Source organism: Eptatretus burgeri, chromosome 7 (assembly GCF_056783735.1).
Source record: "Eptatretus burgeri isolate ZD-2024b chromosome 7, Ebu_testis_v1, whole genome shotgun sequence".
NCBI classification, from domain to species: domain Eukaryota; kingdom Metazoa; phylum Chordata; class Myxini; order Myxiniformes; family Myxinidae; genus Eptatretus; species Eptatretus burgeri.
In genome coordinates this window covers 9,058,790-9,085,812 of record NC_140967.1, presented here as the reverse complement: position 1 = coordinate 9,085,812, position 27,023 = coordinate 9,058,790, and the positions used below count along the sequence as shown (strand labels likewise).

At 43.8% G+C, this 27,023-nt stretch overlaps 2 protein-coding genes across 7 annotated transcripts in view; one reads left to right on the top strand and one right to left on the bottom strand.

Annotated features, from left to right (window-relative positions):
* Positions 1-27,023, bottom strand: part of BAZ1A (bromodomain adjacent to zinc finger domain 1A) — a 112,174-nt gene that overhangs the window by 35,646 nt on the left and 49,505 nt on the right. For 5 of the 6 annotated variants that reach the window (XM_085887371.1, XM_085887372.1, XM_085887375.1 and 2 more), the window contains 10 exons: positions 20,861-21,015; positions 19,406-19,501; positions 18,098-18,236; positions 16,405-16,545; positions 16,117-16,221; positions 15,608-15,832; positions 15,294-15,459; positions 15,095-15,202; positions 10,643-10,770; positions 9,895-10,325 (listed from right to left, as the gene is read on the bottom strand). In XM_085887371.1, the coding sequence (XP_085743497.1) occupies positions 9,895-10,325; positions 10,643-10,770; positions 15,095-15,202; positions 15,294-15,459; positions 15,608-15,832; positions 16,117-16,221; positions 16,405-16,545; positions 18,098-18,236; positions 19,406-19,501; positions 20,861-21,015 (1,694 nt within the window). The remainder of the gene's footprint in view (positions 1-9,894; positions 10,326-10,642; positions 10,771-15,094; positions 15,203-15,293; positions 15,460-15,607; positions 15,833-16,116; positions 16,222-16,404; positions 16,546-18,097; positions 18,237-19,405; positions 19,502-20,860; positions 21,016-27,023) is intronic. The other variant, XM_085887373.1, reaches the window with a different exon arrangement.
* Positions 1-27,023, top strand: part of LOC147022635 (uncharacterized) — an 80,457-nt gene that overhangs the window by 42,703 nt on the left and 10,731 nt on the right. The gene's annotated exons all lie outside the window — the stretch shown is intronic.

Here is a 27,023-nt window from a genome sequence, read left to right as displayed (position 1 = left end):
AGTGCCTTTTAAAACAAATGCAAAATAACTATGCTCGCCAAAAGCGGATTGCAATTTCAGCGTTATACTCTGAAGGCACTCACGGTGTGCAAAACGTTTGCGTTACAAAAACTGTGATGAACAAAAACCTTTCAGCGAAGGCTAGAGATTAAAAAAAAAAAGTTCTGTGGCTGGGTGGGGTGGAGAGTTTTAATAATACAGAAATTGTGGAAACTTAATTGGTTGCAGGTGTAAAGACAACATGGTGAAGATCGATCAGCGCACATTTTTTGGTGTTGTCAACATGGTTGCTTATCATGCATATTGGTGCCATATGGTGAGCACAACTACAGTTTGGTGAATTTCTGCCCAACCGTTTAGGAGGAGATAGCACGATGCATGGACGGACGGGCAGAGCCCATTACAATACCCCCACATCCCGTTTTTTTAAAAAAAGCGTGGGGAAAATAATCCCTCGTCTGCACAGGGAAGTCACTCATGATCAAGTATTTGGGCCTTGTCAAGGGAAACGGTCTATGACATGACCAGACTGCTCAGCAGCAGCATCAGTACGAGTAAGGTCCAACAAAACTGGCATTTTACAACCATTCTTGAGTGCTTCATCCGTAAGTTATCCTTGATGATCCTCAAGCAATGCCCGATAGCGTTTCAAAGCGAAACCAACGTGAACACGAGAGTGTTCGGTGACCCTTAAGAGGTAACGCTTCATGGGGAAAAAAAATCACGTGAATAAAACTTGTCTCAGAGTTTGTTTGAAACGGAGAAATTGTAGCCTCACAACCTGTGCGTTGTCTTAAGGTGGTCAGCACACCTCATTCAATGTTTGTCAAAAATTTTGCAGAATTTGTCCGTTGTCAACTTATGTCCTGTAGTTCATGCAAAGTCCGAGGGTCGGAACAAAAGTGAAGCCTCTTATTTTTCGGTTTGCAACCAAAGCATTGTCGGAAAGCTACGTGAGATCACAATGAAAGGTTTGCATCTCCTGCCCATTTTAAGTTCAGCGGCACTGTAATTGGTCACGTGACATCACCATACCACACTTTCAAAATGGCTGCCCCACTAGCTGCGCATACGAAGCGGAGAACAGCGATTAAATTTCTTACTGAGTAAGAGATTCCTCTTGTGGATATTCATCGGTGTTTAAATGATGTGCTTGGTGACTACCGTGGATGTGGGCACTGTGAGACATTGAGCAAAGGATTTCAAATGTGGGGAAACCAATACCAAGGCGGCCTCAAAGTGGTTGGCCTGAAACCGCAGTGACAACGGAAAACAAGTCGGATCGATGTACTCAATGTGGGAAAAATAATTTCACATTTGATATTGTTACGGTTGTGGAAATTCACAGATCACCATTCAGGTTCCCCAAAGATCAGTTATGTCGATAAGTGTGTGTCCAGGTGAGATTTCCCCACCGATGTATAACGGGATTTATTCGTGAGCCGGGCTGTGAACCTTTGAGGTAGTGTTATTCTTTCCTATCGTTATTTTAAACAACATCTACTCACCACCCTTCTCCACAACCGCCAACATCTCCTCACCATCACCTCCACAAACAACATTTCTACAACCACGCCACCTCCACCAAAATGCCAACAAACTCCACAACCACGCCACTTCCACCAAAACGCCAAACTCCACAACCACGCCACTTCCACCACAACACCACAAAGTTTACAACCACAGCATCTCTACAAACACAAAGAAGAACTCAACAACTCCCGCCCTGATATTCTGGGACGAAAACAGGATTGACGGTTGGGGCAGGTCCCTCAGAACGGGTAAACAAAAGTGACGGTTACAAAAAGTATGCTCTGAAGAAAAAGAACCCGATCACTCCAAGGATTTTTCCTCCGCGCGCCGAGAAGGGAGGGGTGAATGCCCCGGGGCGATAAAAAGCCACGTTCGCTGGCTGGAGAAGAGTAGAGTTGGTGAGAGAGTGGAGTGGGTGAGTGGAGTTGGTGAGGGAGACCAGGGAGTGGGTGAGTGGAGTCGAGTTGGTGAGTCCAGTCGAGTGCAGAGTTGGTGGAGTCAAGTGGAGTTCGGGTCCGGAGACCAGAGTCGGGAGACGAGAGTCAGAGTCGGGAGACGGCCGTGGAAAGTCGGGCGTGCTGCTAGGCCCTGGACCAACCAAGCCGCCGTTACAACAGCTGCGCTTTGACAACAGAGACATACGGAGGGTTGCTGACAAAAAGACCATCAATTCGCCTCAAGGGCAACAAAAGTAACCTGCACGGCCTCGCGGAGCTCCTTCGGTAATCCCAGCTCCGAGGAACATTAAAGGCTTACGAGCCCAGTTCTCTTCTTTCTTTCTGGGGTTTTTGAATGAGTCTGTAGCGCCTTCTCTACGAAGTAGAATTGTTGTAAGTGCATGTACATAATAAATAGATATCGGCTGTAGGTTTTTGCTCATGTCATGTCCCCCATCTCCCCATTCATTGCATATGTGCAGTTTGAAATACATGTCCCCATTGTTGAAATGTCACCTGCTCGTTGCGTCCTTTCCTACCATTGACTGCCATAATTGCGTTAGGAATAAATAGCTGGTTGATTAATAGCCGATAAAACGTACATCTGGTCGAAGGGGCTTGGCGATATAAAACCGCTCGGCAATCGCAAACAGAACGAGCTGCTTAAAAGCGGCTCGTTTTCGTGCAGGCTCCGTTGAGGTGTAAATCCCCGGCATTTCTGTCTGCGCGAATAATTAGGTAAATCGACAATTCGGCGATCGACCCTGTCACGCGCGGACAGAAAAGTTGGCTGATTTATGGTGTGGTTAACAACACCCGTAGCTGGGTTTCGGCGTTGATCCGAAAAGCTGCGACTAGATTGTTCGTTCGGCGGGCGCGCACGGCCGCAATTTAGCTAAAGGCGGTCGCCCGCACGCCGAACGGGCGGGAATCCACAAGAATATATATATATATATATATATATATATATATATATATATATATATATATATATATATATATATATTATATATATATACAGTCATGGGCCACTTAACGACAGGGTTACGTTCTGAGAAACGAGTCCTTAAGCGACGTCGTCGTTGTGCGAACATCATTTTTTTTTTTCGTTTTCGAACATCGAACTTACACAAACCTGGACACCTTGGTTATATGGTGTAACCTATTGCTCCTCGGATACAAACCTGTACAGCATGTTACTGTACTGAATACTGTCGGCAATTGTAACACACATCCAAGAGAGACGGAAGACATGTTAGATTTACCTTTGTGCTGTTCATGACGGCCATCGGTGTTGTTAGCAGCAGCTTACAATCTCTCGCATCGATTATAGAAATGTGAATAATTAGCGTTTGGATTTTATAAATACGTAATCATTGCATCGAAGATGAATCAAATGAAGAAACGAGCACCTGTCAATTGTGACATATATATTCGGAACAGTGCGATTGTTTTAACGACATAAAAAGCTTCACTAAAAACAAACTTGTGTTTTAATGTCGACGAAGAACAACGATTTATTCGCAGAATTCTTCAATTCAAAGGTAATTAATTAGCGAGAAGGTAAACATGCAAACATTGGTTCAGTTTGAAAGCCAATTTCCTTGAATCCCGATTTAGCACAATCCTGTTTTTTTCGCGATGACATTTTATGGACCTCAACGATCGCATTATAACAGGGCCACACTCTCGTTTATCATTATGAGGTATTATGTACTGTACAGTATACATAATTGTACGTGTTATTTTTATACGAGGCTATATCACTCGGCAATAGGAATTTTTCATTTACATTTTTTTTTTTCAGAGCTGGCAGATTCGTCGTATTTGCGATCCGTCGTTGCCCGGAACGTCGTTAAGCGGCGCATGACTGTATAAACATAAACACACACACACATATATATATATATATGTATATATATATATATATATATATATATATATATATATATATATATATATATATATATATATATATATATATATATATATATTGTTACGGTTGTGGAAATTTACAGATCACCATTCAGGTTCCCCGAAGATCAGTTATATCGATAAGTGTGTGTCCAGATCAGATTCCCCCCCAATGTCTAAAGGGCATTATTCATGTATCGGGCTGTGCATCTTTGAGTTAGCCGTTTTTCTGTTCTGTCTTTTATTTCAACCAAAACAGCATCTCAACAACCATGCCATCCCCACCACAGCGCCAACCACACTACAACCACGCCACCACCACCACCACCACAACTCCCGCCCGGACCAAAAGAACCAAGCCGAGCTCTGTTGGAATTTTCCCTCAGAACGCCGAAAAGAAAGAATGTCCGTGATCAGACCAAAACAAGAGCCAAGCCGAACCCCCCCTGGAATGTCCCCCCGCGCGCTGAGAAGGGAGGGGCGAACGCTCCGGGGCAATAAAAGGGCGGGGTTGGAACACCGAGAAGGCAGTCGAGTTGAGGAGAGGAGTCGCCAGCAGTCGAGTTGAGGTCGGGGAGTTGAGGAGGGAGTTGGCAGCTGGTGGTTGGCGAGTGGGTGAGAAAGTCCCTCTCCTTGGTCTCCTTGGACGTTGAAGGCTCCGTTGGAGGTGTTGTCGGAGGCGCCGTTGGAGTCGAGAGTGGAGTCGGGAGCTGGTGGAGTCCAGTCGAGTGCGGGCGGACACACCGAGGGTCGCCGAACCAGGGCCCAGCGAGTCACCACGAGGGCAACAGGTAACCTGCATGGCCTCTCAGAGCCTTGCGGTTATCCCGGCTCCGAGGAACATTAAAGGCCTACGAGCCCAGTTCTCCCTGTTCTTTTCTGGTGTTTTTGCATGGAAGTCTGTGGCACCTTGTCCGATAAGTAGAAGTTATAAGTGTACATAATAAATAGACAACGGCTGAAGGTCTTCTTGCTCGTGTCTTGTCCCTTACCCCCATTGCTTGCATGCATGTATAAATAAATGTCATTGTTTGAATATACACCTGCTCGTTGCATCCCTTCCTCCATTGAGCTGCCATAATTGCGTTCGCAATAATAGCTGGTTTTTAATAACCGATAAGATAATCGAGTCCGACGGGGCTTGGCGATAATAAACTGCTCGGCAATCGCAAACGGAGCGAGCTGCTTAAAGCGGCTCGTGTGCGTACGGGTCCTGTTGAGGTGTAAATCCCCGGCATTTTTGTCTGCGCGAATAATTAGGTAAATCGACAATTCGGCGATCAACCCTGTCGCGCGTGGACAGAAGAGTTGGCTGATTTATGGTGTGTTTAACAACACCCGTAGCTGGATTTCGGCGTTGATCCGGAAAGCTGCAACTGGATTGCCACGGTCCGTGGACGTGCGGCCGCAATTCGCTGAAAGGGGTCGGCCGCACATCGGAGTGGCGAGAATACAAAAAAAAAAATATATATATATATATATATTTATATATATTGCCTCCTCTGTCCACTCAATTCCCTGATCCTTGCTGATGTCCTGTGTCTCTATGTGGTGAAGCTGGGTCTGAGAATAAAAAAAATTATTACCCACAGCTCAGATTACATTCTCTAATCTGTCTCATTAACCTTGTAAAATGTGCATGTCTGTCCCATGTTATCTATCTCATGTGAATGAATAAGATGAGATAGATAACATGCATCGTGATTCCGAACAGGGGATTTACCTTTTTATGTGTGACCTCAGTTTTGTTGTGTGTGACTGACTCTCCCTTTCTTTCGCCCTGCTGCTCTCTGTGGTTAAAAAAAGCTTTTGTTCAGAAAAACCTGAACATGGTTATTCGTGGTGCGGGACCTCGCCATTAAACAATAGTGAACTGGCTTTAAAAAAAAATAAAACTGGTAACGGGCCGATTGGGAAACACATTTAATGCACAATTAAAATTTTAACTCGACACCTCTCATCCATGTTAGCTTCACTATGGTTATATCAGAAAGCTGACTCGTCAAACAATCACAGATTGTTTAACCCCAATATGCGGCCTATCAAAAATTACCTGCTTTTTTTTTTAGGGAGGCACGTACGAGCTTGATTCAACCAACCTTTCCAATAATTTTTATTCGACATACGATTAGATTTTTTTGGGTCCCTCATCGTGATTGACACTTGATTCGATCTAAACAAAGCCAATGGAAATCCGATCCAAAAAACCTGGACAGCTGTATAATCACAGCTGTATAATGTGTAAGGCCCACCAGAAAACCAAGATGGCAGCCATATAATTTTGTCTGGGTGCCATGGTGTGTGGAGGCAAACGACAGATGTGTGTGTGGTCTGGGTGGACATATCAATGAGTGTACATATCCAAACTAGACCCCCCCTCCCAACAAGAAAAGCAATGCGGAACGCTTGTCAACCTGCGACATGTCACAGGTAAAAATCCACCCCCCCCCCCCAACAAGGCATTGCGTGGGAATAAATACATAGGGGTTCTCACACACGTTACAAATTGAAAATGTTGAAATCTTAGAAATAGTTTTGTTTGTGTGTTTGTTACTCTTTCACGGCTGAAACCACCACCGTGAAAAGCTCACGCAACCAGGCAGCGTCGGGAATCCACCCACAACGCCCAGGATATATATATATAACGGAGAGCAAACGTCCAACGATAGAGTGGGACTTCCGGTCCGGGGGTTTGCCGCACGTGGACGTCTGATCAGCAGTTTCTCCTCCTCGTTCATCTGAGTTCAACGGATGTGATCCGTTGGGTTTTACTGTTTTATTAAGCCTCATGAAAAGACAGGGGAAAGCTTATTGCTGTTGTAGGGTTTGTTTTGACAATTCGTGCCCCCAAATTATAATGGTACCACAGAGTTTCTTCGACCATGAGCAGCACTAAAACACCCTTCAAAAAAAAAAAAAAAATGTTTTTCTTCCCCTGCACTCCTACCACTCCAAATTTCTGAGCTGTATCTCGGAGCCGGTTGGGACTTTCAGAATGAAATTTTACATCAACAAGTTCAATAGAGGTTATGTGGGGTTGACTTATTTATTTATTTGTTAATATTTTTAACCTTGATCTAATTATGGACATTTTAACATTCGTCACTATAACTTGATTTTATATTAAGGTTTGTCTCATCGGACAAAAACTGCCCTCGCGAGATATCCGAGGGGAAGGTGCATTTACGTTTAATTTGCACCATACCCCTCCGAGTTCAAGGTCAAGTTCAAATGGCTGTCTTAAAAACAAACAAAAAAAACAACAAAAAATTACCCCCGTGTGGGGGTGATGGTCATCTCTATAATGTTTTTTACTATCATAATCGATGAACCGTTGCCAGATATCTCCTAAAATGACAGACGAGATAGGTTTTGAAAATGGTGACTTTCACAACTTTCATGACCTTGTGACCTTGACCCTGACGTCTAATCCGGGGAAAAATATGTTGTTGGTTATCACTCATCGACCTCTACCCACATACCAAATTTCATCAAGATCGGAAGTAAAAAGTTTTCTTTGTACTGGGAGGTCTTTTTGACCATCTTCCAGGTTACGTGGCGGCCAAACGGGATGGAAATTCAAAAATCTGTCCAGTTAGATACAAGATAATATTTTTTACTATCATAATCAATAAACAGTTGCCGAATATCTTGTAGAATGGCAGACTAGATAGGTTTTGAAAATGGCAATTTTTATAACTTACGTGACCTTGACTCTGACCTTGAACCCGGACAAAAGTTATATTGTTGTGCAACACTCATCGACCTCTACCCACATACTAAGTTTCATCAAGATCGGAAAGAAAAATTGTTGACGGACGGACATTTGGTCCAGCTTTATTAGGTCATCTCAGTAGATATGACCTAAAAAAGGCGTTTGCCGTCATCGCTCACTTTTGCCAATGTAGAATCGTAAAAACCGGCAGGAGTTCCAAGATGTTCTTGGATCACAAGAATGTACCTGCCCTGAAGTTGTGCACCTGATATTTGATTCGTGTCCTTGACATACCTTTTGTGGATTGTGACCGAATTAACAAAAAACACATTTTGATCACAACTTGAATAGTTTCCTCAGATTTTCATGATGTTGAGTTTTATGGATAGATTGTAGACGTGAACACATTTCCTTAATTTACACTTAATCACTAAATGTTGAAGGTCAAGGCCATATGGCGGTCCGAACAAAACCTGCAATCATTGGATCGTTGGCTAAGAGTAAGTCACCGGCGATCGCCAAGGGTAAGCTGGGGGGGGTGGGGGGGGGTGAAGCTTACCATTGGCGATAGGTTTGAGATTGCAGATATCTACTTGCAATTCCTGTTTTTCGAAAAAATTTCTGTCCCAAACCGTATTTTTTTGTGTTCCTTTGGAAAGTCCGGCGGACTTATTTTTGTCAGGTTGTGCTTCTGCCTCTGCTTTTAAAAATCCCACATGCCTCGTTTTTGCTCCTTTTATCCCAGGCATTGTTACTTCTGATCCCTCAGCTCAATCATTTACCCCTCCTCACTCCAAAAAATACAAACATCATCCTTCAGACAGATATGCAGCAGCCTCTTTCCTCTCTTAAAACCTTGATCCCCCCCCCAAAAAAAATCACAAACTGGTCAAAACATATACATGTCTTATGTCTGTCCCTCTCCTCCCTATACCCCTCCTCACCCAAAAGAACCACACCGCAAACACTCCAGTCTACTTTCTCAACAACCCTCTCAAAAAAGTTCAGTCACTCAAACCCTTGGGTTTCACTCTCAGCCACGATCTCTCTTGGGCAAACCAAATTTTAAAATTGGCCTCCAAAGCCAGTCGCCGACTTGGGCATCCATCGTCCATCATGCAACGTCCTTCTTTGGCACACCTCAACTCCTATCCACCGACAGCTTCTGTGCTTCTGTGTCCACCTTGTCCATACCTTGCACTCTCCCCTACCACTCATCGTTACCCACATCCTTTGTTTGTCAATCTCCATCGGCCCTGCTATTGGCATCCCCCCCCCCCCACACTCTTTTTGTTATGTTGCGTCCTGATCTGTCCAATCTGTGTTCTAACTCCTCCACGAACCTGAATCTAGTATAAAAAAGAAAAGTAAAAAAGAATGCATATTCACTGTAATTGTTCCTCGCCCCTCTGGTCAGTCGTCCAACCGATCATCTGTCCATGCATTTTTGTGCATACGATATATCAAACGTTTAGCTTTCATATTTCAGATATATATTCCTCATGGAATCATTGCAAACTGATGAGAGCATGGCTGTGATTGACTGAATTCTGTCAGCATGGCAACCATCTTGGTAACTTGGCTTGTGTATGCGATATTTCAAAAACCGTTCAATATTCAGCATTCATACTACATACATAGATGTCTTCCTCGTACCACACAAATGGCAAGGGGGGGGGGGGGAGGACGAAGGACTGAGAGTATCAGTTCCTTGCTTTCATGACCATTATGTAATCAACCCTGCTCGTCTGCGAGTACGATATCTCAAAACGTTTTGGACGGATTCAGATGAAACCTGGTAGACAAGTTGGGTATGTGACAAGGACAAATTGATTATATCTTGGTGAAGACCTGGATCCTATAATTTTTTTGTTTTAAGTGATTCTTCATCTTTAAGAGATAATACAAATAATACATAGCACAAGATCTCAAAAAGTTGTGGACGGATGAAATAAACTTGGTGGATGAGTTGGGTGGGTGACAAGAACAAGCCGATTGATTTTGGTTAAAGTTCGGATGCAGATCCAGCCAATCAGTGGGATACAAAACATAAACTGTTTAGCTTGGCGGAGGTATGCACTCTCTCGAGCGCCGTTCTAGTTACCTCCGCCACCAAATATGGATGGAGGTTATGCTTGTTCATTTACCCCGGCTTAATTGTATTATATTTAGTGAGAAATAAAATAAGAGTAGCTATCGTGCAAGGTGTAATCAGCTGGAACTTTCAATGGACTTGTACATACAGGAAAAAGTGTTTCAATGTCATACACGCTCACAAAACAAATAGACTTTAACCTCTGAGGCTGCAGAATCTTGGACGTCAGTGGTAGAACCTTCATCTGGCAGTGTGGAAACTCCACCTTCATCACCGTCATCGTCAACGGCGGTCCCGGTCGGGGTGGGTGCCACTGCCTGCTCCTCAAAGTACTCCCCAGAATGTTCCACAAACAAACCATGGAGGCTGTGGAAAAGCCAGTAGCGGCTGAAGTAACGATCTCGGCCCAAGGGAGCCACGTTGGTACGGGCCGTGGCTGCCCATATGCGCTTCTGCAACTCGCGCTCTGCTTCTTGCTGCTGCAACGCCTGTGCCTGCTCCAGTCTCTCTGCTTCAGCCAAGTCAACCTTTGTGGCCGTGCCCGTTTCTGGCAGGGTCGCACTCGCCTCGGCCTTTCCGTTAGCGGTATCTGCCTGTTGTGGACATGCTAGTTTGTAGCTTCGAAGTGACACTGGAAGAAGGCAAATCAAAATAAAGATTAATAAAGCTGATAAAGGAGGGAAAGCTCATTAAAAGAAAAGGGAGACATTGTAGAATTAATGGATAATACCAATATTGATCAAAAACACATAAACAAAAACAAACAGAAAATATAAAAGCAATGCAAAGTTGATAAGTTTAGATTCCCCTTTTGTCTGTTGAAGCAGCCTTAAAGACGAGACAAGAGTGGCTGTTTTTTCGGTCCCAAGCTGCATTTCACACGTGTGTACATATGTGATAAGGTACAACATTCAATTTGAGTGACATGGTCCATATCAGGAATTTTACCAGCTGACAGTGACATAGCCTCACACAAGTTTGATTCCATGACCTTGTCGTCGTCACTGGTCTTCTCGGGATATTCATCTCGCTGCGAATCCACCAATACAGGCTCTGCTTGCTCGAATGTCGAATCCCTGTCCAAGGCCACAAAGACAACAGGGATCACGGTCCCACCTGTGCTTAACAAGAGGGGTACTGATGGGTATTATTATATTTCAATTACGACAACACTTGAAACCCAACAATTTAAATAAATAAATAAAAAGCAGTACAATAGCTCAATGGCAATATTTTATAAAATCACATTAACCACCTTGAGGTGTTTTCAAACCGCAAATAACATTTAAGAAAAAAAAAAAGGTCGAATGGTGAGTCACGTGGTCTGATATATGCAAATTTTTTTTAATTGCAACAGAAAATATAAAAGCAATGCGCGTTTTCTCAGATATCAGTTTAAACATCAGAAAGGCAGAGGAAGATCATCCATAACAACAACAATGTGGTGCACTCTTCAAGTGGTAACCTTCACTGAACTCGGACAAAAATAGATCAATGGGTGCAGTGTCCTTGCTTGTACCCATGACCGGCATTCACCTTTACCTGGTGCGAATTAAATGTGAACGAGATAAATAATGTCACGGATTTGGAAACTTACCCCAGGGGAAGAGCATATATGAAAGCATAAGAGATCCAAGGATTAGTTATTTAATTCATCTGTGTAGATAGTCCTTGGTCCCTTATCAAGGGGTTGTTCAGGAGGGAAGGGGGGTGGGGCAAGCATTGGTTAGTTTGTATTTCCCCGGTGTGATGTCTTCCTCCTCCTCCCTTCCCCCCCCTCGGAGGTAGTCCTCATACTTGCGGGAGAAAGCTCAGAGTGGAGAGTGGGAGGAAGAGGAAGAATACAAAGTATGAGATGGGGAAAGCTATATATATATATATATATATATATATATATATATATATATATATATATATATATATATATATATATATATATATATATATATATATATATATACATATGGAGAGGGCAGAAGTGCAAGTGTATGGGACAGTCTCCAAAAGGCTTGTACTTGTCCTAAAGGCTTGCACTGCGAGGAGCGGAAAGCCCATAGTGCGGAAAGCCTAGAACGTGGTTGGATTTCGTGGGGAGCTGCTGGATAAGGGGGCCCAGCAGAAACGGAGTTGCTTGCAGCTGGCATATCTGGGATGCTGGAGAGGACTCGCCTATTGGTCCGACAGTGCACAAGTATAGTTGGACGGGAAGTTGTAACACACCTGATTTGCTCTGTTAAACGGTGCTGCACCTATCTGTTCAGCTCAGTAGAAGATCACCAGGTGTGACGCTAAGGGTGTGACCTCTAGTTAGGTTGCCGTGCCAATAGAAAGATATCGTGGAAACATCGAAGCGTAACCCTACCAGGCCAGTAATTGAAGTCAAGTGGCTGTGCAAGACCTCCAGATTGTTGAACCACGGAGTTATCTGTGGTCAACGACCTCAGGACCAGGTGTTCAGGAGAAACATGAGTGCTTCCCTTCTTGGCGAGGCCCAAACCCCGGGCCTTAAAAATATATATTGTTGCGGTTCTCGGAACCGCATGCATCCAACAGATAGTGGTCCCAAGACAGTTATTCCATTAATATACGTGTAGATAGTCCCTTCCCTTTTGTCTCGCGGGACAACAGGGGCGTGCGTTGCGAGGATCTCGTAGCTCGGTTTGCTTACATCATTTCTTCGTCCTATCATTTCTAACGTCATTCCTACTCTTCTTTTCTGATTATTCCTGAGGTAAATCTGAGCCACGTGCACCCTTCGCTGTGAGATGCGTCCTCAGTGAAGGGCCAGCAGGCATTACACCCACACCCCTCTGTAGAAAACAGCCTGCCAAACGCACACACAGCGGTAATTTCCACTCAATGGTGTTTTCCCCAACACAGGAAACACACCCAGCATGATGCCCACGCTGCACGGAATGAGTACCGAGGCTGATAATAGAAAGGCAACCCCACACCATGTCGTGCGGGATGCGAGTGTGCAAGGCACAAGCGGCACGTTCCTTTCAACTCATTTCTGGACGAATTATATCAATCGGGTTTCATCCCGCGCACGCGATAGCAGAATTGGGTGAACACGAGTGCTGGCCACGTGCGTAATGGCGGATGTTCGCACACTGTACGGAATGTGCTCGAAGGCAGACCCGTTCGCCGCTCGCGACACTTTGTTATAGTACAGAGATGGGCACGAATGGACACATCTTATTGTCTGTGCATGGGTTTGCCATAACATCTTACCTTCTCGCCTCTACGACCAGCGAAGCTGCAATCGGGTGGAGGCACGTTGTACAGCTCGGGCCACGTTGGTGCACACAGAGCGGGCGCGTTGGCCAGCGCTGGTTGGGGTGCCCAAGCGGGCGTGCAGGACCGACGCCGCTCTCGGCCGGTCGTCAGGGAATGGCCCGGGGGTTCGTGCAAGGCGATTCATGGCGCGGAGTTCGGTGTGGGTGATTCGTATCATGTCGTGGGGTTGGAGCAAGACATCTTGCGGCTCGGGGTCACCTTGCCGGAAGTGGAATGTTGCTGCTTCCGGCCATCGCGGCCGGGCCATGCAGGGGGTAGGGGCCAATCAGAGCGCCCGATTCGGGTGACGACACCGAGTTTTGGGGTGGCCCCCGGCCCCGCGGGGCCTATAAAGGTCCGTGCAGATTCTTCTCAATCTCTCTCTGCCCTGTCTCGCCTCCCGCTCATGCTTGTCTTCTACTCCACCTTCTGTCGTCATCGCTGGACTCCTCCTCTTCTCCGCCTACCCAGCTCAAGCCCCTCCTTCACGCCCACTGTCTCGACGCGAGCTGCCCGAAGCAGGAGACGACGTGCCAGCTGTCAGGGGGGTACCGCGCCACGGAGCATTCCCCCCAAACATATTGGTTGCGCGTTTGGGGACTGAGTATCAATTATACAAAGGTAACGAGAGACCGTAGCCTCAACTCCTCTCCTGTCTTGCTTCAATCCCTCTTCATCGGGTTTTGTGTGTGTGTGTGTGTGTGTGTGTGTGTGTGTGTGTGTGTGTGTGTGTGTGTGTGTGTGTGTGTGTGTGTGTGTGCGTGCGTGCGTGTGCGTGTCCTGGCGCCTGTCTATGTAAGTAAGCCTGCAGAAGATCGTTATTATTATTTTCGGGTTAAGTCTGCTCTGCGTCTGCTTTCATAAGTTGCTTGCTTATTGCTGCACAACACCTCTCTTCCCTATCTCTGCACAACACACCCCAAAAAATCTATTGATCGTACCACATACCTTTCCTCGCCCCATTGTTAATAAATTATTATTATAAATGTTCCCTGCTCGTTTTTGTCTTTTTCTTCATTGGTACAGCATGGTCCGAATCCTAGCTTAGCCGGGACTTTATTCCCAACAATCCGTTCCTTTTAGCCAGTACGTCCTTGGCAGTGTCGCTCAGCTGCATCCGATCCGGTAGTGATCCGGTTCGGACAAGGCGTACCGAGGGCGTTCCCCGGTAATTAAATCACGTGGTTATTTTTCGGTAACCAGGTTAACTAGACGGAGGACCCTAAATCACGTGGTTGAATTATTGGCGTCCATGGTCGGTTAAGCGACCCGACGCGTCACAGAATTATCCGTGTGCGACGGCCTACAATTCCGGGGAGTCTGGTGGGAGCCGAGATAGCTTCCCCCCCCCCCTTGTGGTCTTCTCACCCGACCCCCGGCCCGCAACAATATTATATAGCTTGGTTCACGCTAATGTGTGCAAGCGGTTTGTTGATTCTTACCGACTTCTGAAAAATCACATCGCTTACTTCTACAAGAAAGATGAAAGTACATCTGGCTTCAGCTCAGAATATTGTTTGAATTGTTAATATTATCATTTAAAAGTGGTTATCAAGGTTAAAATGGCTATAACTTTGGTGCAACATTCAAACTATACGTAGAGTCGGACAAAGCTCGATCGCACGGTTACCTTCTGTTGGACCTTGTGATTGATCCAAAACATGATGCAGATGTAATGGAAATAATAGGGTTCAGTTTCACACCCTTCCATAGCAACACTTTCATTTCTGATTTTGTATTATAACACATATAATTGAATAAAAATATTAATATTAACCCCGCCAAAATAGGTATTTGCTCTTCTCTCCTCCGAAACTAAACACACAATTTCAATGAAACTTGACCACAACCTTCAACACCCATGATGTATCGAAGTTTGTTCAAGGCACAAATTTTTTTTTTTCAAATCATGGTCGAAAGAGGTCTGTCGGTGGGGGGGGGGGGGAGGGGGTCGAGTGACTCTTGCTCCTGATCCAGGTGAGCTTCAGGATGAGCAGTCCTCTTTTTACTTGCAGAAGTGCAACAATTTTGCATGAAGCAAATGCTCAAAGTCAAACAGTATGCTCATTTTGTACACGACCGAACATTAAGTCGCAGGCAACACCAAATTGAGGATCTCACCGATCAACTGCTGTGCTGCTCGACTCCAAGACAGGCTCACAAGGAAATGCATTGTTGCCGACTCTCTCCTGCTGCTCAAGCAGCTTCTGATTCTTTCGCCTCCGGTACCTGCGGAAGTTGCAAAAAATGAGAATTGACGACCGCCCCGGGTGGACAGCATCACGACACAGCAAATTAAGGAAATGCAGAAAGGGTTTACCGAGCAGCTGCTTCTTCACGCTGGCGTCGTATTCCCGCACTGCGCAGCTCACGCAGATCCTGCCGGGCTTGCTTTAGTTGCTCAAATGATTTTTCAATGTACTCCCGCGTCGTCACTAATGTCAGTAGTTGTCCGCAAAGTGCATGTAAGATCCGTACCTTCTCTTCTGCGATCAAATAGATAGGGCCTATCAAATAACTTGGGAATATGCATCTCATTCACCAATTTTTCCATTTTACAAATTACAAAAGCTAAGCTGTTCGGAAACAAGGAAACAAACAAAATGCTAAGATCGATGGTCAAAGTACACAGACCTGGGCGCAGATCGTAAACGCTGAACAGAGCAAGGTGTCGTAGCAAACTCGGCCATTTCAAGCGGAGTTCAACGCATGGATCATCCGCCGTATCATATCCGCCGTGTTGCCGATTGCGGAATAAAGCATTGCTGAGATCTACGTCAGCACCGGAAGCGAGCACGTGGAGCCTCAGAATCTCAGACAAAGTGCAGCTGTCCAACTCAAGCTTGTTTAATGGACACCCTTGAAAGAAAGATTCGGAAACCCCAGAATGCAATTACAGTCAAACACAGACCCACTGATAAACTAACTTCTGCAAGGGTTTTGGGAAAGGAGAGAAAGGGGATTGGGGGGGGGGAAGGTAATAGTGGCCACCCAAGGGCCACCCAAGGGTTGGCCTGCCTTGTACCGAAAGTAAAAGGATGAACATTGCAGATGTTCCTTTGGCAGACAAAGCACAAAGAACTGCAGAAATGTTTTGACATAGCAATCATGTTAAAACAACAAACATTACCCACACTCCATACCTTGGTGAAAGATGGGCCAAGCAGCTGCCAATGCAGCCACAGAAGAGATAGCAGTCTTGGTGCTGTCCTGCTCTACCTCCTCCAGAGCTTCTGACAACCCCGTCACTGCCCAAGTATGCGCAAAAGAACAAATAAACAAAACATGAACAATAAACAATTAAGGAGCAAGTATAAAGGAGGAAAATGAAAAGTTTAAAGTGGTTGTTGGGTGAGGGGAGAGGGGGGCAGGAGAGGGGTTCGGAGTTAAATAGCAGTGCCAACCCCTTAACCAACCACAGTGTGGACTACCTGCATCATGATCTGCTGAGCGATTCTGTCGCTCCAGTTCCTCGTCTGCCTGTCCAGCAGAAATGGACGAGAGGAAGAAGAAAAGGAGATCACAGAGAGGACCATTTGGATTTGAATCCATTAATGCCTCCTCCAGAACACCTGCAAATAAGGCAAAAAAAGGTTTGATTAAACGTGGAATTTTTTTTAATGTCAAACCCTGTGGACAAAAAACAATCAGAAATACAAGGGTAGTTCAAGGTTCATGGAAAATATTTAACACATTCAACCACAGCGCAAAAAAAAAAAGAAGGAAGATTTCGCCATCAGCCAGAATACTTCAACCAATGATGTTTTGGAACCTTTATTGTTAAATTCATAAAATTTCAAACAATCAATGCATACATCGTCGTGATTTGTTACACAATGAAGTTAAATGAACAATACAAAGACAACAGCCAGGAATGCTTTCTCAGGGCGTGGCTTTACCGCATAATGATGCTCACCATCCGATGACAAACGTGACCATTACTACTCTAATGTAGATGAATGGCAAGTTTGTAATCACCCCCCAAACATTTCAGACTTGTCCTCATGATTTTCATCTCTGTTGGTCTTGAATAACACATGGGTGGCACCATCCTTGTGAATGATAAATATTAAAAAGCATGTGTCCAGAAATGACTGGGTGCCCATCCCAAAACATTATACACAGAGAGAACTAGAACGGCACTCGATAGAGCGCATACCACCGCTAGGTTGAACAGTTTACGTTTTGTACACCACCAATAGGCCGGATCTGCATCCGGCGCTTCCCCAAAATCTCGTTGAGTTGGCTTGTTTTTGTTACCTACCCAACTCCTCCACCAAGTTTTGTCTGAATCCGCCTGCAAATTTCTGAGATATCGTTAGAAAGGCCTATCATTTTAGGCCCTATGCCTGGTGTTGGCTTAATGGTTAGGGTGGTGGGCTTGGGATCCCAGGTTCCTGAATTCAAATCCTGATCACGTTGAATTAAAACCAGGTGGGGTTGACTCAGCATATCATCCTTCTGAGGTCGACAAAGTGAGTACCAGCTTGCTGGGATGATTGAGCCATTTGAATATCCTGCGTCGGAGTGGCAACCCGTCCAGGATTGTGTCCAATGGTCCAGAAGACTGCTTCAGCAGCACCGACGCTCTGTACAGAGTATGTGGTCTCAATGGATGGAGTTTTGGCCCTAACTCTCAATGGTGAAGAATCACTTGAGAATTTGAAAAAAAAACAACAAAAATAAACGAGTACCCAGATCTTCACCAGAATCTAATCAGTTCGTCCTTGTCACAGACCCAACATGTCCACCAAATTCCGTCCAAATCCATCCATAACTTTGATATATCGTGCCCACAGGAAGACAGACAGGGGTGAATAAAATAACCTCCGTCCATGTTCGGTGGCAGAAGTCATAAAGGTGCCAGGTGTAGCAGATGAATAACTTGGTTGAGGAAATAAAATACAATAATTAAAAACGGTGAGGTTTCATCAACTTCCCTGTACTCTTATTTTCTAGAATATTAAAATCCACACCAACTTTGAACAACCCTCAGGAGTATTATTTCATAGACAGTTAATGGCTCATGGGATGAGTTTCAGTCTGTAACCGTATTCGGAGTAAAGAACATGCCTGAAAGAGACAAAATAACCACTTTTTTCATTTTGATAAAAATTCCATTACCAAGATCTAGGCCCTTGGGAAATTCATCCTTGAGGTGAAAAAATCCTCCAAACGCGTGCAGGAACTCGAGCAGCATGACGACATCAACGAAGAGGTTCGGCGGGATGGGCGTGCACACGGGGCTTGGCTTAGGAAGGGCCTATTAATTGGAATCAGAAGGTGGGAACAACATCGGTGGAATGCAATTCCACAAGAACTACTCAAAGGACTTGCACATGTGCACAGGAAAATGGCAAAAGTGCAACAGCACCTCGCACGGTTCACAATACTGTTTATTCTTCGAAATTGAATAGTAAAGCAATCGGAAGACAAAACTTTGACGTTAAAGTAACTAATCAACTGCATTATGGAAACGGATATCAATCACATGCTTCTGTAAACAAAAACGAACATCCAAACTTAACAAGTAAAAACAACGACATCAAATGTCATAGCCCCCGTTGTTTTAGTAATTTTGCTGGACGGAGTTAAAAGGGCTGGCCCAGATTCATGTACAAATAAAATGGCCGCCAGTCTACCAGTCGGCCATCTTTGATCAGATCGCAAGTGAAGGGCACGTGTATGCTATCATGTACTGTGCTTGTGCCGAGTTTGAACAAAAATCGGAAAATGCTTGTCCGAGATATGGTTGAGGACGCGGTCGATACCGGGCTTTAATTTTTTTTTAAACTAAAATGGCCGCCAGTCGGCCATTTGGATGCAATGTCGAAAAAAAAATGACGAGCATATATAAGCCATCATTCATTTATTATCTGTGTGGCAAGTTTGAGCATCGGTAAATGCATATACGAGATATGGTTGCGGACGCATCCACGCACACAAGGACATGAAAATCGAGACCAAATCCATAATACCCTGTTTCGGATGAAGTCCAATGGGGGCTAAGAAACAGGATGAGGGGCGGTATTACAGGAGTCTGACATATCTCACAACATGGTGACGGCATTGCTTTACAGGATTGTTTGGACTCTGACCCACAGTCGAGCCTGGTGTTGGCTTAGCGGTGAGGGTGGTGGCTTGGGATCCTCGGGTCCTGAGTTTGAGCCTCGTTGGCCACTGAATTAACGGCCACTGAATCATTCTGAGATCGGTGAAATGAGCACCAGTATACTGGTAATATGGGCACTGCATCAGCGGCATAGCGGCGCCCCTAACCAGTGATGCAACCAGCAGCCAAAAAGGCAGCACATGATGGGAACCTTCAGTCGAGGGGAGGCCCGCACAGTCCATAAAAAGGAATGCATTTACAGAGTCATCCACAAGTCTTTTTTCAATCAGATTAAAAAGGAACATTTAGAAAATCCAAACCTGGAGGTCTTCACACTCGAGGTCTTCCCGTGGCCGTCTCCATTCTTTCATTTTTTCAGCGTGTTGACGTTTTTCCTCCCGCATTTTCTCTCGTTTCTGCGGAGGAACGCGATGCCCGGTCGTGTGGTGAAAGGATCAGCAAAATCAGTGACGGTCAACAAAATGTTTGCTCGTGTCAAACTTCCATCCCAACACTTTTGTTATCCAAGAAAACATACTTGGGACAACAAAAGGGAACTTCCCTCCCCCTCCTCCCCCCCCACACTAAGAGATAGCCAAATTGTGATTCCAAACAATGCATCAACCAACATGGGACTTTTGGAGAGTTCAGAAATACATTTGCAAAACAAATCCAGTCATTTGAAATAAATAAATAAATAAATGTAAAACTATGGGAAAGTAGAAACTAAAAGTTTTTTTTTTGGCCAAAGCATCCAAAAAGGGCACAAAAACTGCTGACCAAGTCACAATTTCCTCTTGTGGTGTAAAGAACATGCAGTGTGTGCTCAGCGTTAATTTTTCCCGATACTACCATGAACGCCCACACGTATCAGCACATGTGCAAGGATTAAAAACAAACAAACAAACAAAAAAAATGATGCAATTTACGTCTTGAGGACTTCCATTCCGCAAACCCATGAGGAGTATTTATTAGGGCTGTAGTTACTGCACTTTGTCCTTAAATACTACCGTGTTCATTGCTTGTCTGCTCGTGATTAGGAAGTAGTATCACTGCAATCGATGAAATCAACACAACGTTGATCGAGGTATGGGAACCACCGTGGGAAACCAGAAGCTAACGTTTCAGGCATTAACCCTTCGTCAGAGCTCGTTGAAGGGTTAACAGCCAAAACGTCAGCTTCTCCTGACTTCCAATGGTGGTTAGCATACCTCAATCAACATCGTTTCGATTTCAGCGATTGTTCTATCTGTCCGCCAACGCAGATTGACACGAGCCATCACCAACAAGATGAGTTCTCCGTTCTACGTAATATCACTATATATAGGGCCTGGGTCATACGGGTCCGTTTTCTATTTGGCCTCTTCCGTGGTTGTTTCTAAGGCTGCTCCCATCGGCGTCCGCTGATTTAAAGCAAGCTACTGGGACCGCACGGATGGTTCCATTGTAAGCATGGACATAGAAAAGCAGAGGCCTCAGATATGGTCATCAAACAGAAGAATAAAAAGTCTGTGTGTGGTGATGTGACATGAGGCCATTTTTCCTCATTTCGAACCATTAAAATGACAGGCATGCCATCCAAGATGGTCGATTACCCCATCAAGCTAATCCAACTATTTACATTGTATGTTCAAAGATTTGGGGAGAGGGAATGACAGATTCTGCTATCTTACATACATATGTGGATGACCTGCTTCTCCATGCAAGCTCGGACACTTTTTCAACTGTACATTTGCATCACCAATGCCACCAACACCGACATACCACCATCTCACCTCATCTCTCAGGAGTTTTAGTTGCTGCTTTTCCTCCAGTTTCTTCTGCCTCAGCTGCTCCTTCGCTTCGTCAAGTTGTTTTTGCAGAAGTTCCCTTTGCTGTTGCAAATATTGACTGTCCTTAAACAGGACATCATTCACTTTGGTGTGGTTATCTGCAGCACACACACACCCACCCCCCAGAACCTGCCAATGAACCACTCACGCGAATTGTTCTCAGGACAAATCCAGCTAATCTTCGTACAAAAACTCGGTGTCTGACAAGCTGTTCCTTCTCAGGTTCACTGGAAAACATCAGTGGACTTGAACTTAAATTTGATGACCAGTGGGGTTATGGATATTATAGATACATATACCGTTCCTTACAGAAAGCATTCACAGCCCTCAACTTTGTCACATTTTGTGTTCGAGCCTGAATTTAAAATAGATTAAATTTAAAACATTTTTTGTCACCAATCAACGCAAAATATGCTCATTATGACGACTGAAAACATGTTTTTAGAAATTTTTACAAATATATTGAAGATGAAATACAGAAATATCTAATTTTTTTACATAAGTATTCAACCCCCCCCCCCCCCCCCCCCGCCGAGTCAATACTTTGTAGAAGCGCCTTTGGCAGTGATTACAGCTTGAAGACTTTGTGGGTATGTCTGTATCAGCTTTACACATCTGTATTTGGGAATTTTCTTCCATTCTTCCTTTCAGATTTTCTCAACCTCTGTAAAGTTGGATGGGAGTGTCGGTGAACAGCAATCATCAAGTCTTTCCACAGATTCTCAATGGGATTCAAGTCTCGCTTTGGCTGGGCCACTGAAGGACTTTCACGTTCTTGTTCTGAAGCCATTCCAGTGTTGCTTTGGCTGTATGTTTGGGGTCATTGTCCTGTTGGAATGTAAATCTTCGCCACAGTCGAAGGTCTTTTGCACTCTGAAGCAGGTTCTCCTCAAGGATCTGCCTGTATTTGGCTCCATTCGTTGTTCCCTCAGTCTTACAAGTTTCTCAGTCCCTGCCGCTGAAAAGCATCCTCATGGTATGATGCTGCTACCACCATGCTTCACGGTAGGGATGGTATTAAATGGTGAGCTGTGCTCGGTTTCCGCGAGACATAATGCTTTGCATTCAGGCCAAAGAGTTCAATTTTTGTCTCATCAGACCACAGAATCATTTGCGTCATGCTTTCAGTCTTTCACATGCCCTTTTTCAAACTCCAGGTGTGCCGTCATGTGCCTTCTTCTCAGGAGTCTGGCCACTCTCCCATGAAGCCTCGATCTGTGAAGTGCTGCAGAGATTCTTGTTCTGGCAAGTTCTCCCATTTCATACAAGGAACTCTGTAGTTCTGTCAGAGTAGTTGTTGGGTTCTTGGTCACCTCCCTGACCAAGGTCCTTCTTGCCCGGTTGCTCAGTTTGGTCGGACGGCCAGCTCCAGGAAGAGTCTGGGTAGTTCCATATTATTTCCATTTCCTAATGATGGTTTCCACTGTGCTCCATATTATTATTTCCATATTATTTCCACTGTGCTCTTGGGAACTTTCAACACTCGAGAAAGTTTTTTATTCCCTTCCCCAGATCTATACATCCTCACAATTATATCTTGGAGTTCTACGGACAGTTCCTTGAAGTTCTACGGACAGTTCCTTGGACTTAGTGGAGTTTCTGCTCTGACGTGCACTGCCAACTGTGGGACCTTATATAGAAAGGTGTGTTTCTTTCTCAATCATGTCCGATCAATTGAATTGGCCACAGGTGGGCTCCAGTCAAGTTGTAGAGACATCTCAAGGATGATCAAAGGAAATTGGATGCACCTGAGCTCAATTTGGAGGTCACAGCAAAGGGGTCGAATACTTATTGATGACATTTCAGGTTTTCATTTTTAATGAATTTGTAAAAATTTCTAAAAAAATAAAAATAAATAAAAATAATTACACTTTGACATTATGGGTTATTTTGTGTAGATTGGTGACAAGAAAAAAAAGAAAGAAAAAGAATCTCAATTTAATCCATTTTAAATTCAGGCTGCAACAACAAAATGTGAAAAAGTCAAGGAATGTGAATACGTTTTCTGTCTCTGTTCCTTATGCACAGCCACATCTTTAAAGAGGCACGCTGCTCCACACTCGGGGTACAGATACAACAATTGGGGAAGTAGCATCGGCTGTGTGGTCATGGCCTCAGATACTGTAAATTGAGGCCAAAGTGAGCAATATAGAAAATTTTGGCAAACAGGACAACCAATTAGTCTCAAATTGAAAAGGCCGGAATTTTTTTGAGGGCAACACAATTAATCTTGACAAAGTCCATGAAACAATTTAAATTGATGGATGAACTTAAACTTTCCCCATCACTGAGGTCGGGTATTTTTGCTAGTTCTCAATAAGAGTTCATGTTCAGGAGTCGGCCACTTCCCCACTACTTCAGCAAAAAGAGTGCAACATATAATATACAGTAATCCCCCGCTATATCGCGGTTCACCTATCGCGCCCCGGCTTCATCGCGGTTTTTCCCTTGGAACCTAACTAATTTTTTCTGCGGATTCCCCCGGTATATCGCGGGAATAATATATAAAATATAAATTATTTAAGCAATAAATTATAACGTGTGGCGCTCGACCAGTCACACAACGCACGAGACAAAGTTTCGCTTGTGAACTTCAAATATTTTCTACGTTTTTTTCTCCAAGCCCCACGATGCCGCCCAAACGCCCTGCACCTTCTAAGGCTTCTGGCAAGGAACCGAAGCGCCAGAGGAAGGTTTATATTCACTTGATATAAATCAAACCCAATCGTGTTTACACACCACCCAGCGTTTAATAATCACTCGATATAAATAAAACCCAATCGTGTTTATACACCGCCCAGCGTTTAATAATCACTCGATATAAATCAAACCCAATCGTGTTTACACACCACCCAGGGTTTAATAATCACTCGATATAAATCAAACCGAATCGTGTTTATACACCACCCAGCGTTTAATAATCACTCGATATAAATCAAACCCAATCGTGTTTACACACCGCCCAGCGTTTAATAATCACTCGATATAAATAAAACCCAATCGTGTTTATACACCGCGTTTATAAAAAAAAGGCATTTTTAGGCATTTTTTGGGGAGGTGTCCATTCATCGCGGATTTTCACTTCTCGCAGGGGGGATTTGGAACGTAACCCCCGCGATAAACGGGGGATGACTGTACAAGGAATACTCGGCTTCATATTGCTGCAACAAGGTCACATGACCTAAATGCAGTTGTTTATGAAGATGGGAATTGTTGAGGGGTTAAAAAAAACAAAAAACACAAAAGGATCAAAAGCATGACCATTATATGCACGATCCAATATCGAAAGCTCATGAGCAAAACGAGCAATGTTAATAGGTAAACCAGCCCCATCACAAACATGCTCAGAAATCCAGCCTGTACAACATGAGTTGAAGCTTTAAAAAGCAAAGCACAGTAAAAAGCAAAACAAAAAAAGGATGATGAAATGTCATGGACGCATCACACCATAAGATGATATTACATTTATTTGCAACATTTTGATACCGATATGTATACAGGGTAGCCCGAAAGTTACTTTACCCCTGATAGATTTCTCGCACTTCCCTCCGTCCCTTCCCCTCTGCCCTTGCCCGCTATGGTATGCGGAAACACCGACTCAGAAGAATGATGGAGCACATACAGATACAATGACAAATTAATTATTGTAAGTACTGTACAATAAAACCTGTATATTAAAAGAGTTCAAGAACAATGCTTCACTGGGAAGGGGTAAAGTGACTTTCAGGCCACCTTGTATATTGTCACATGTTGGCTGTCAGTGCATGGATATTCGAGAGCGGAGTCGATGGTACGCAGTCACAAATCCCCACGTTGCTCACCTAAAGCAAAGTTGAAAGATGGCAAAAATTTCCACCGGGAATGACCCAATATCAAATTTTGTTACAAATCCCCCCCCCCCCCCCCGGTGTGAAGTCAGTGGCCAATGGGGCTCAAACTCAGGACCCAAGGATCCCAAGCCACCACCCTAACCGCTAAGCCAACACCAGGCGAAATGTTCAAGTGCATGGGGATATAAACAAATCGCTGAATTAACCAAGCAATTTGGAGGTGAAACCAGCAAGCGGAGGATAGACCATGCTATGATGCATGGTCACGAAATTAAACAGATTCATTAAAATTAAAATACATTACCAAATTACAATTAGCAATAAATGGAGTGAGGAAACCCCCCCAAAAGCAAACCTTAAATTCATCTTTGATTTTATTGGTGGAGAGTTGAAAATAGTATGATCAGGGAAGTGGGAAATAAAGTGCAGCTGATCATTTCAAGTGTTAACTCTTCAACAGAGCACAAAAAAGTCTGATGATGGTGAACACTCAAAACGTCAGGCACACTTTGAGTTCCATGAAAGTGAATATGCTGTTATGTTTGGGGGGGGGGGGTAGATATTACCATAGAGCAGATAGGAATGTATAGAGTGGCATGGTTCATGTTTGGGTAGTTAGCCAATTTGATGTAATAAGTAGGGAAACGTTAGCTAAAGAAATGTCTTGTTTGAATGTGCACCATACAGGGGGTGGTGCGTGGTAATAGTTAGGGATTATGGAAAGGAAACTGTGCATAAAACCTCAATATCAAACTATACCGGGAGACTCGGCAAGAGAGAAAAAGTGGCGGAGCTTGGAAGGCCTCGAGGACGAGGGGGAGAAGTAGTTGTCTCCTCCCAAGGGGTGGAGCTAAAGAAGTTGAATGGGGTGGAGTGTTAGAGAGAAGAGAGAAGAAAAGAGAGAAGAGAGAAGAAAAGAGAGAAGAGAGAAGAAAAGAGAGAAGAGAGAAGAAAAGAGAGAAGAGAGAAGAAAAGAGAGAAGAGAGAAGAAAAGAGAGAAGAGAGAAGAGAGAAGAGAGAAGAGAGAAGAGAGAAGAAAAGAGAGAAGAGAGAAGAAAAGAAAAGAGAGAAGAGAGAAGAAAAGAAAAGAGAGAAGAGAGAAGAAAAGAAAAGAGAGAAGAGAGAAGAAAAGAAAAGAGAGAAGAGAGAAGAAAAGAAAAGAGAGAAGAGAGAAGAAAAGAAAAGAGAGAAGAGAGAAGAAAAGAAAAGAGAGAAGAGAGAAGAAAAGAAAAGAGAGAAGAGAGAAGAAAAGAAAAGAGAGAAGAGAGAAGAAAAGAGAGAAGAGAGAAGAAAAGAGAGAAGAGAGAAGAAAAGAGAGAAGAGAGAAGAAAAGAGAGAAGAGAGAAGAAAAGAGAGAAGAGAGAAGAAAAGAGAGAAGAGAGAAGAAAAGAGAGAAGAGAGAAGAAAAGAGAGAAGAGAGAAGAAAAGAGAGAAGAGAGAAGAAACGAGAGAAGAGAGAAGAAAAGAGAGAAGAGAGAAGAAAAGAGAGAAGAGAGAAGAAAAGAGAGAAGAAAATAGAGAAGAGAGAAGAAAAGAGAGAAGGAGAGAGAGAAGAAAAGAGAGAAGAAAAGAGAGAAGAAAAGAGAGAAGAAAAGAGAGAAGAAAAGAGAGAAGAGAGAAGAAAAGAGAGAAGAAAAGAGAGAAGAAAAGAGAGAAGAAAAGAGAGAAGAAAAGAGAGAAGAAAAGAGAGAAGAAAAGAGAGAAGAAAAGAGAGAAGAAAAGAGAGAAGAAAAGAGAGAAGAAAAGAGAGAAGAAAAGAGAGAAGAAAAGAGAGAAGAAAAGAGAGAAGAAAAGAGAGAAGAAAAGAGAGAAGAAAAGAGAGAAGAAAAGAGAGAAGAAAAGAGAGAAGAAAAGAGAGAAGAAAAGAGAGAAGAAAAGAGAGAAGAAAAGAGAGAAGAAAAGAGAGAAGAAAAGAGAGAAGAAAAGAGAGAAGAAAAGAGAGAAGAAAAGAGAGAAGAAAAGAGAGAAGAAAAGAGAGAAGAAAAGAGAGAAGAAAAGAGAGAAGAAAAGAGAGAAGAAAAGAGAGAAGAAAAGAGAGAAGAAAAGAGAGAAGAAAAGAGAGAAGAAAAGAGAGAAGAAAAGAGAGAAGAAAAGAGAGAAGAAAAGAGAGAAGAAAAGAGAGAAGAAAAGAGAGAAGAAAAGAGAGAAGAAAAGAGAGAAGAAAAGAGAGAAGAAAAGAGAGAAGAAAAGAGAGAAGAAAAGAGAGAAGAAAAGAGAGAAGAAAAGAGAGAAGAAAAGAGAGAAGAAAAGAGAGAAGAAAAGAAGGAAGAAAAGAG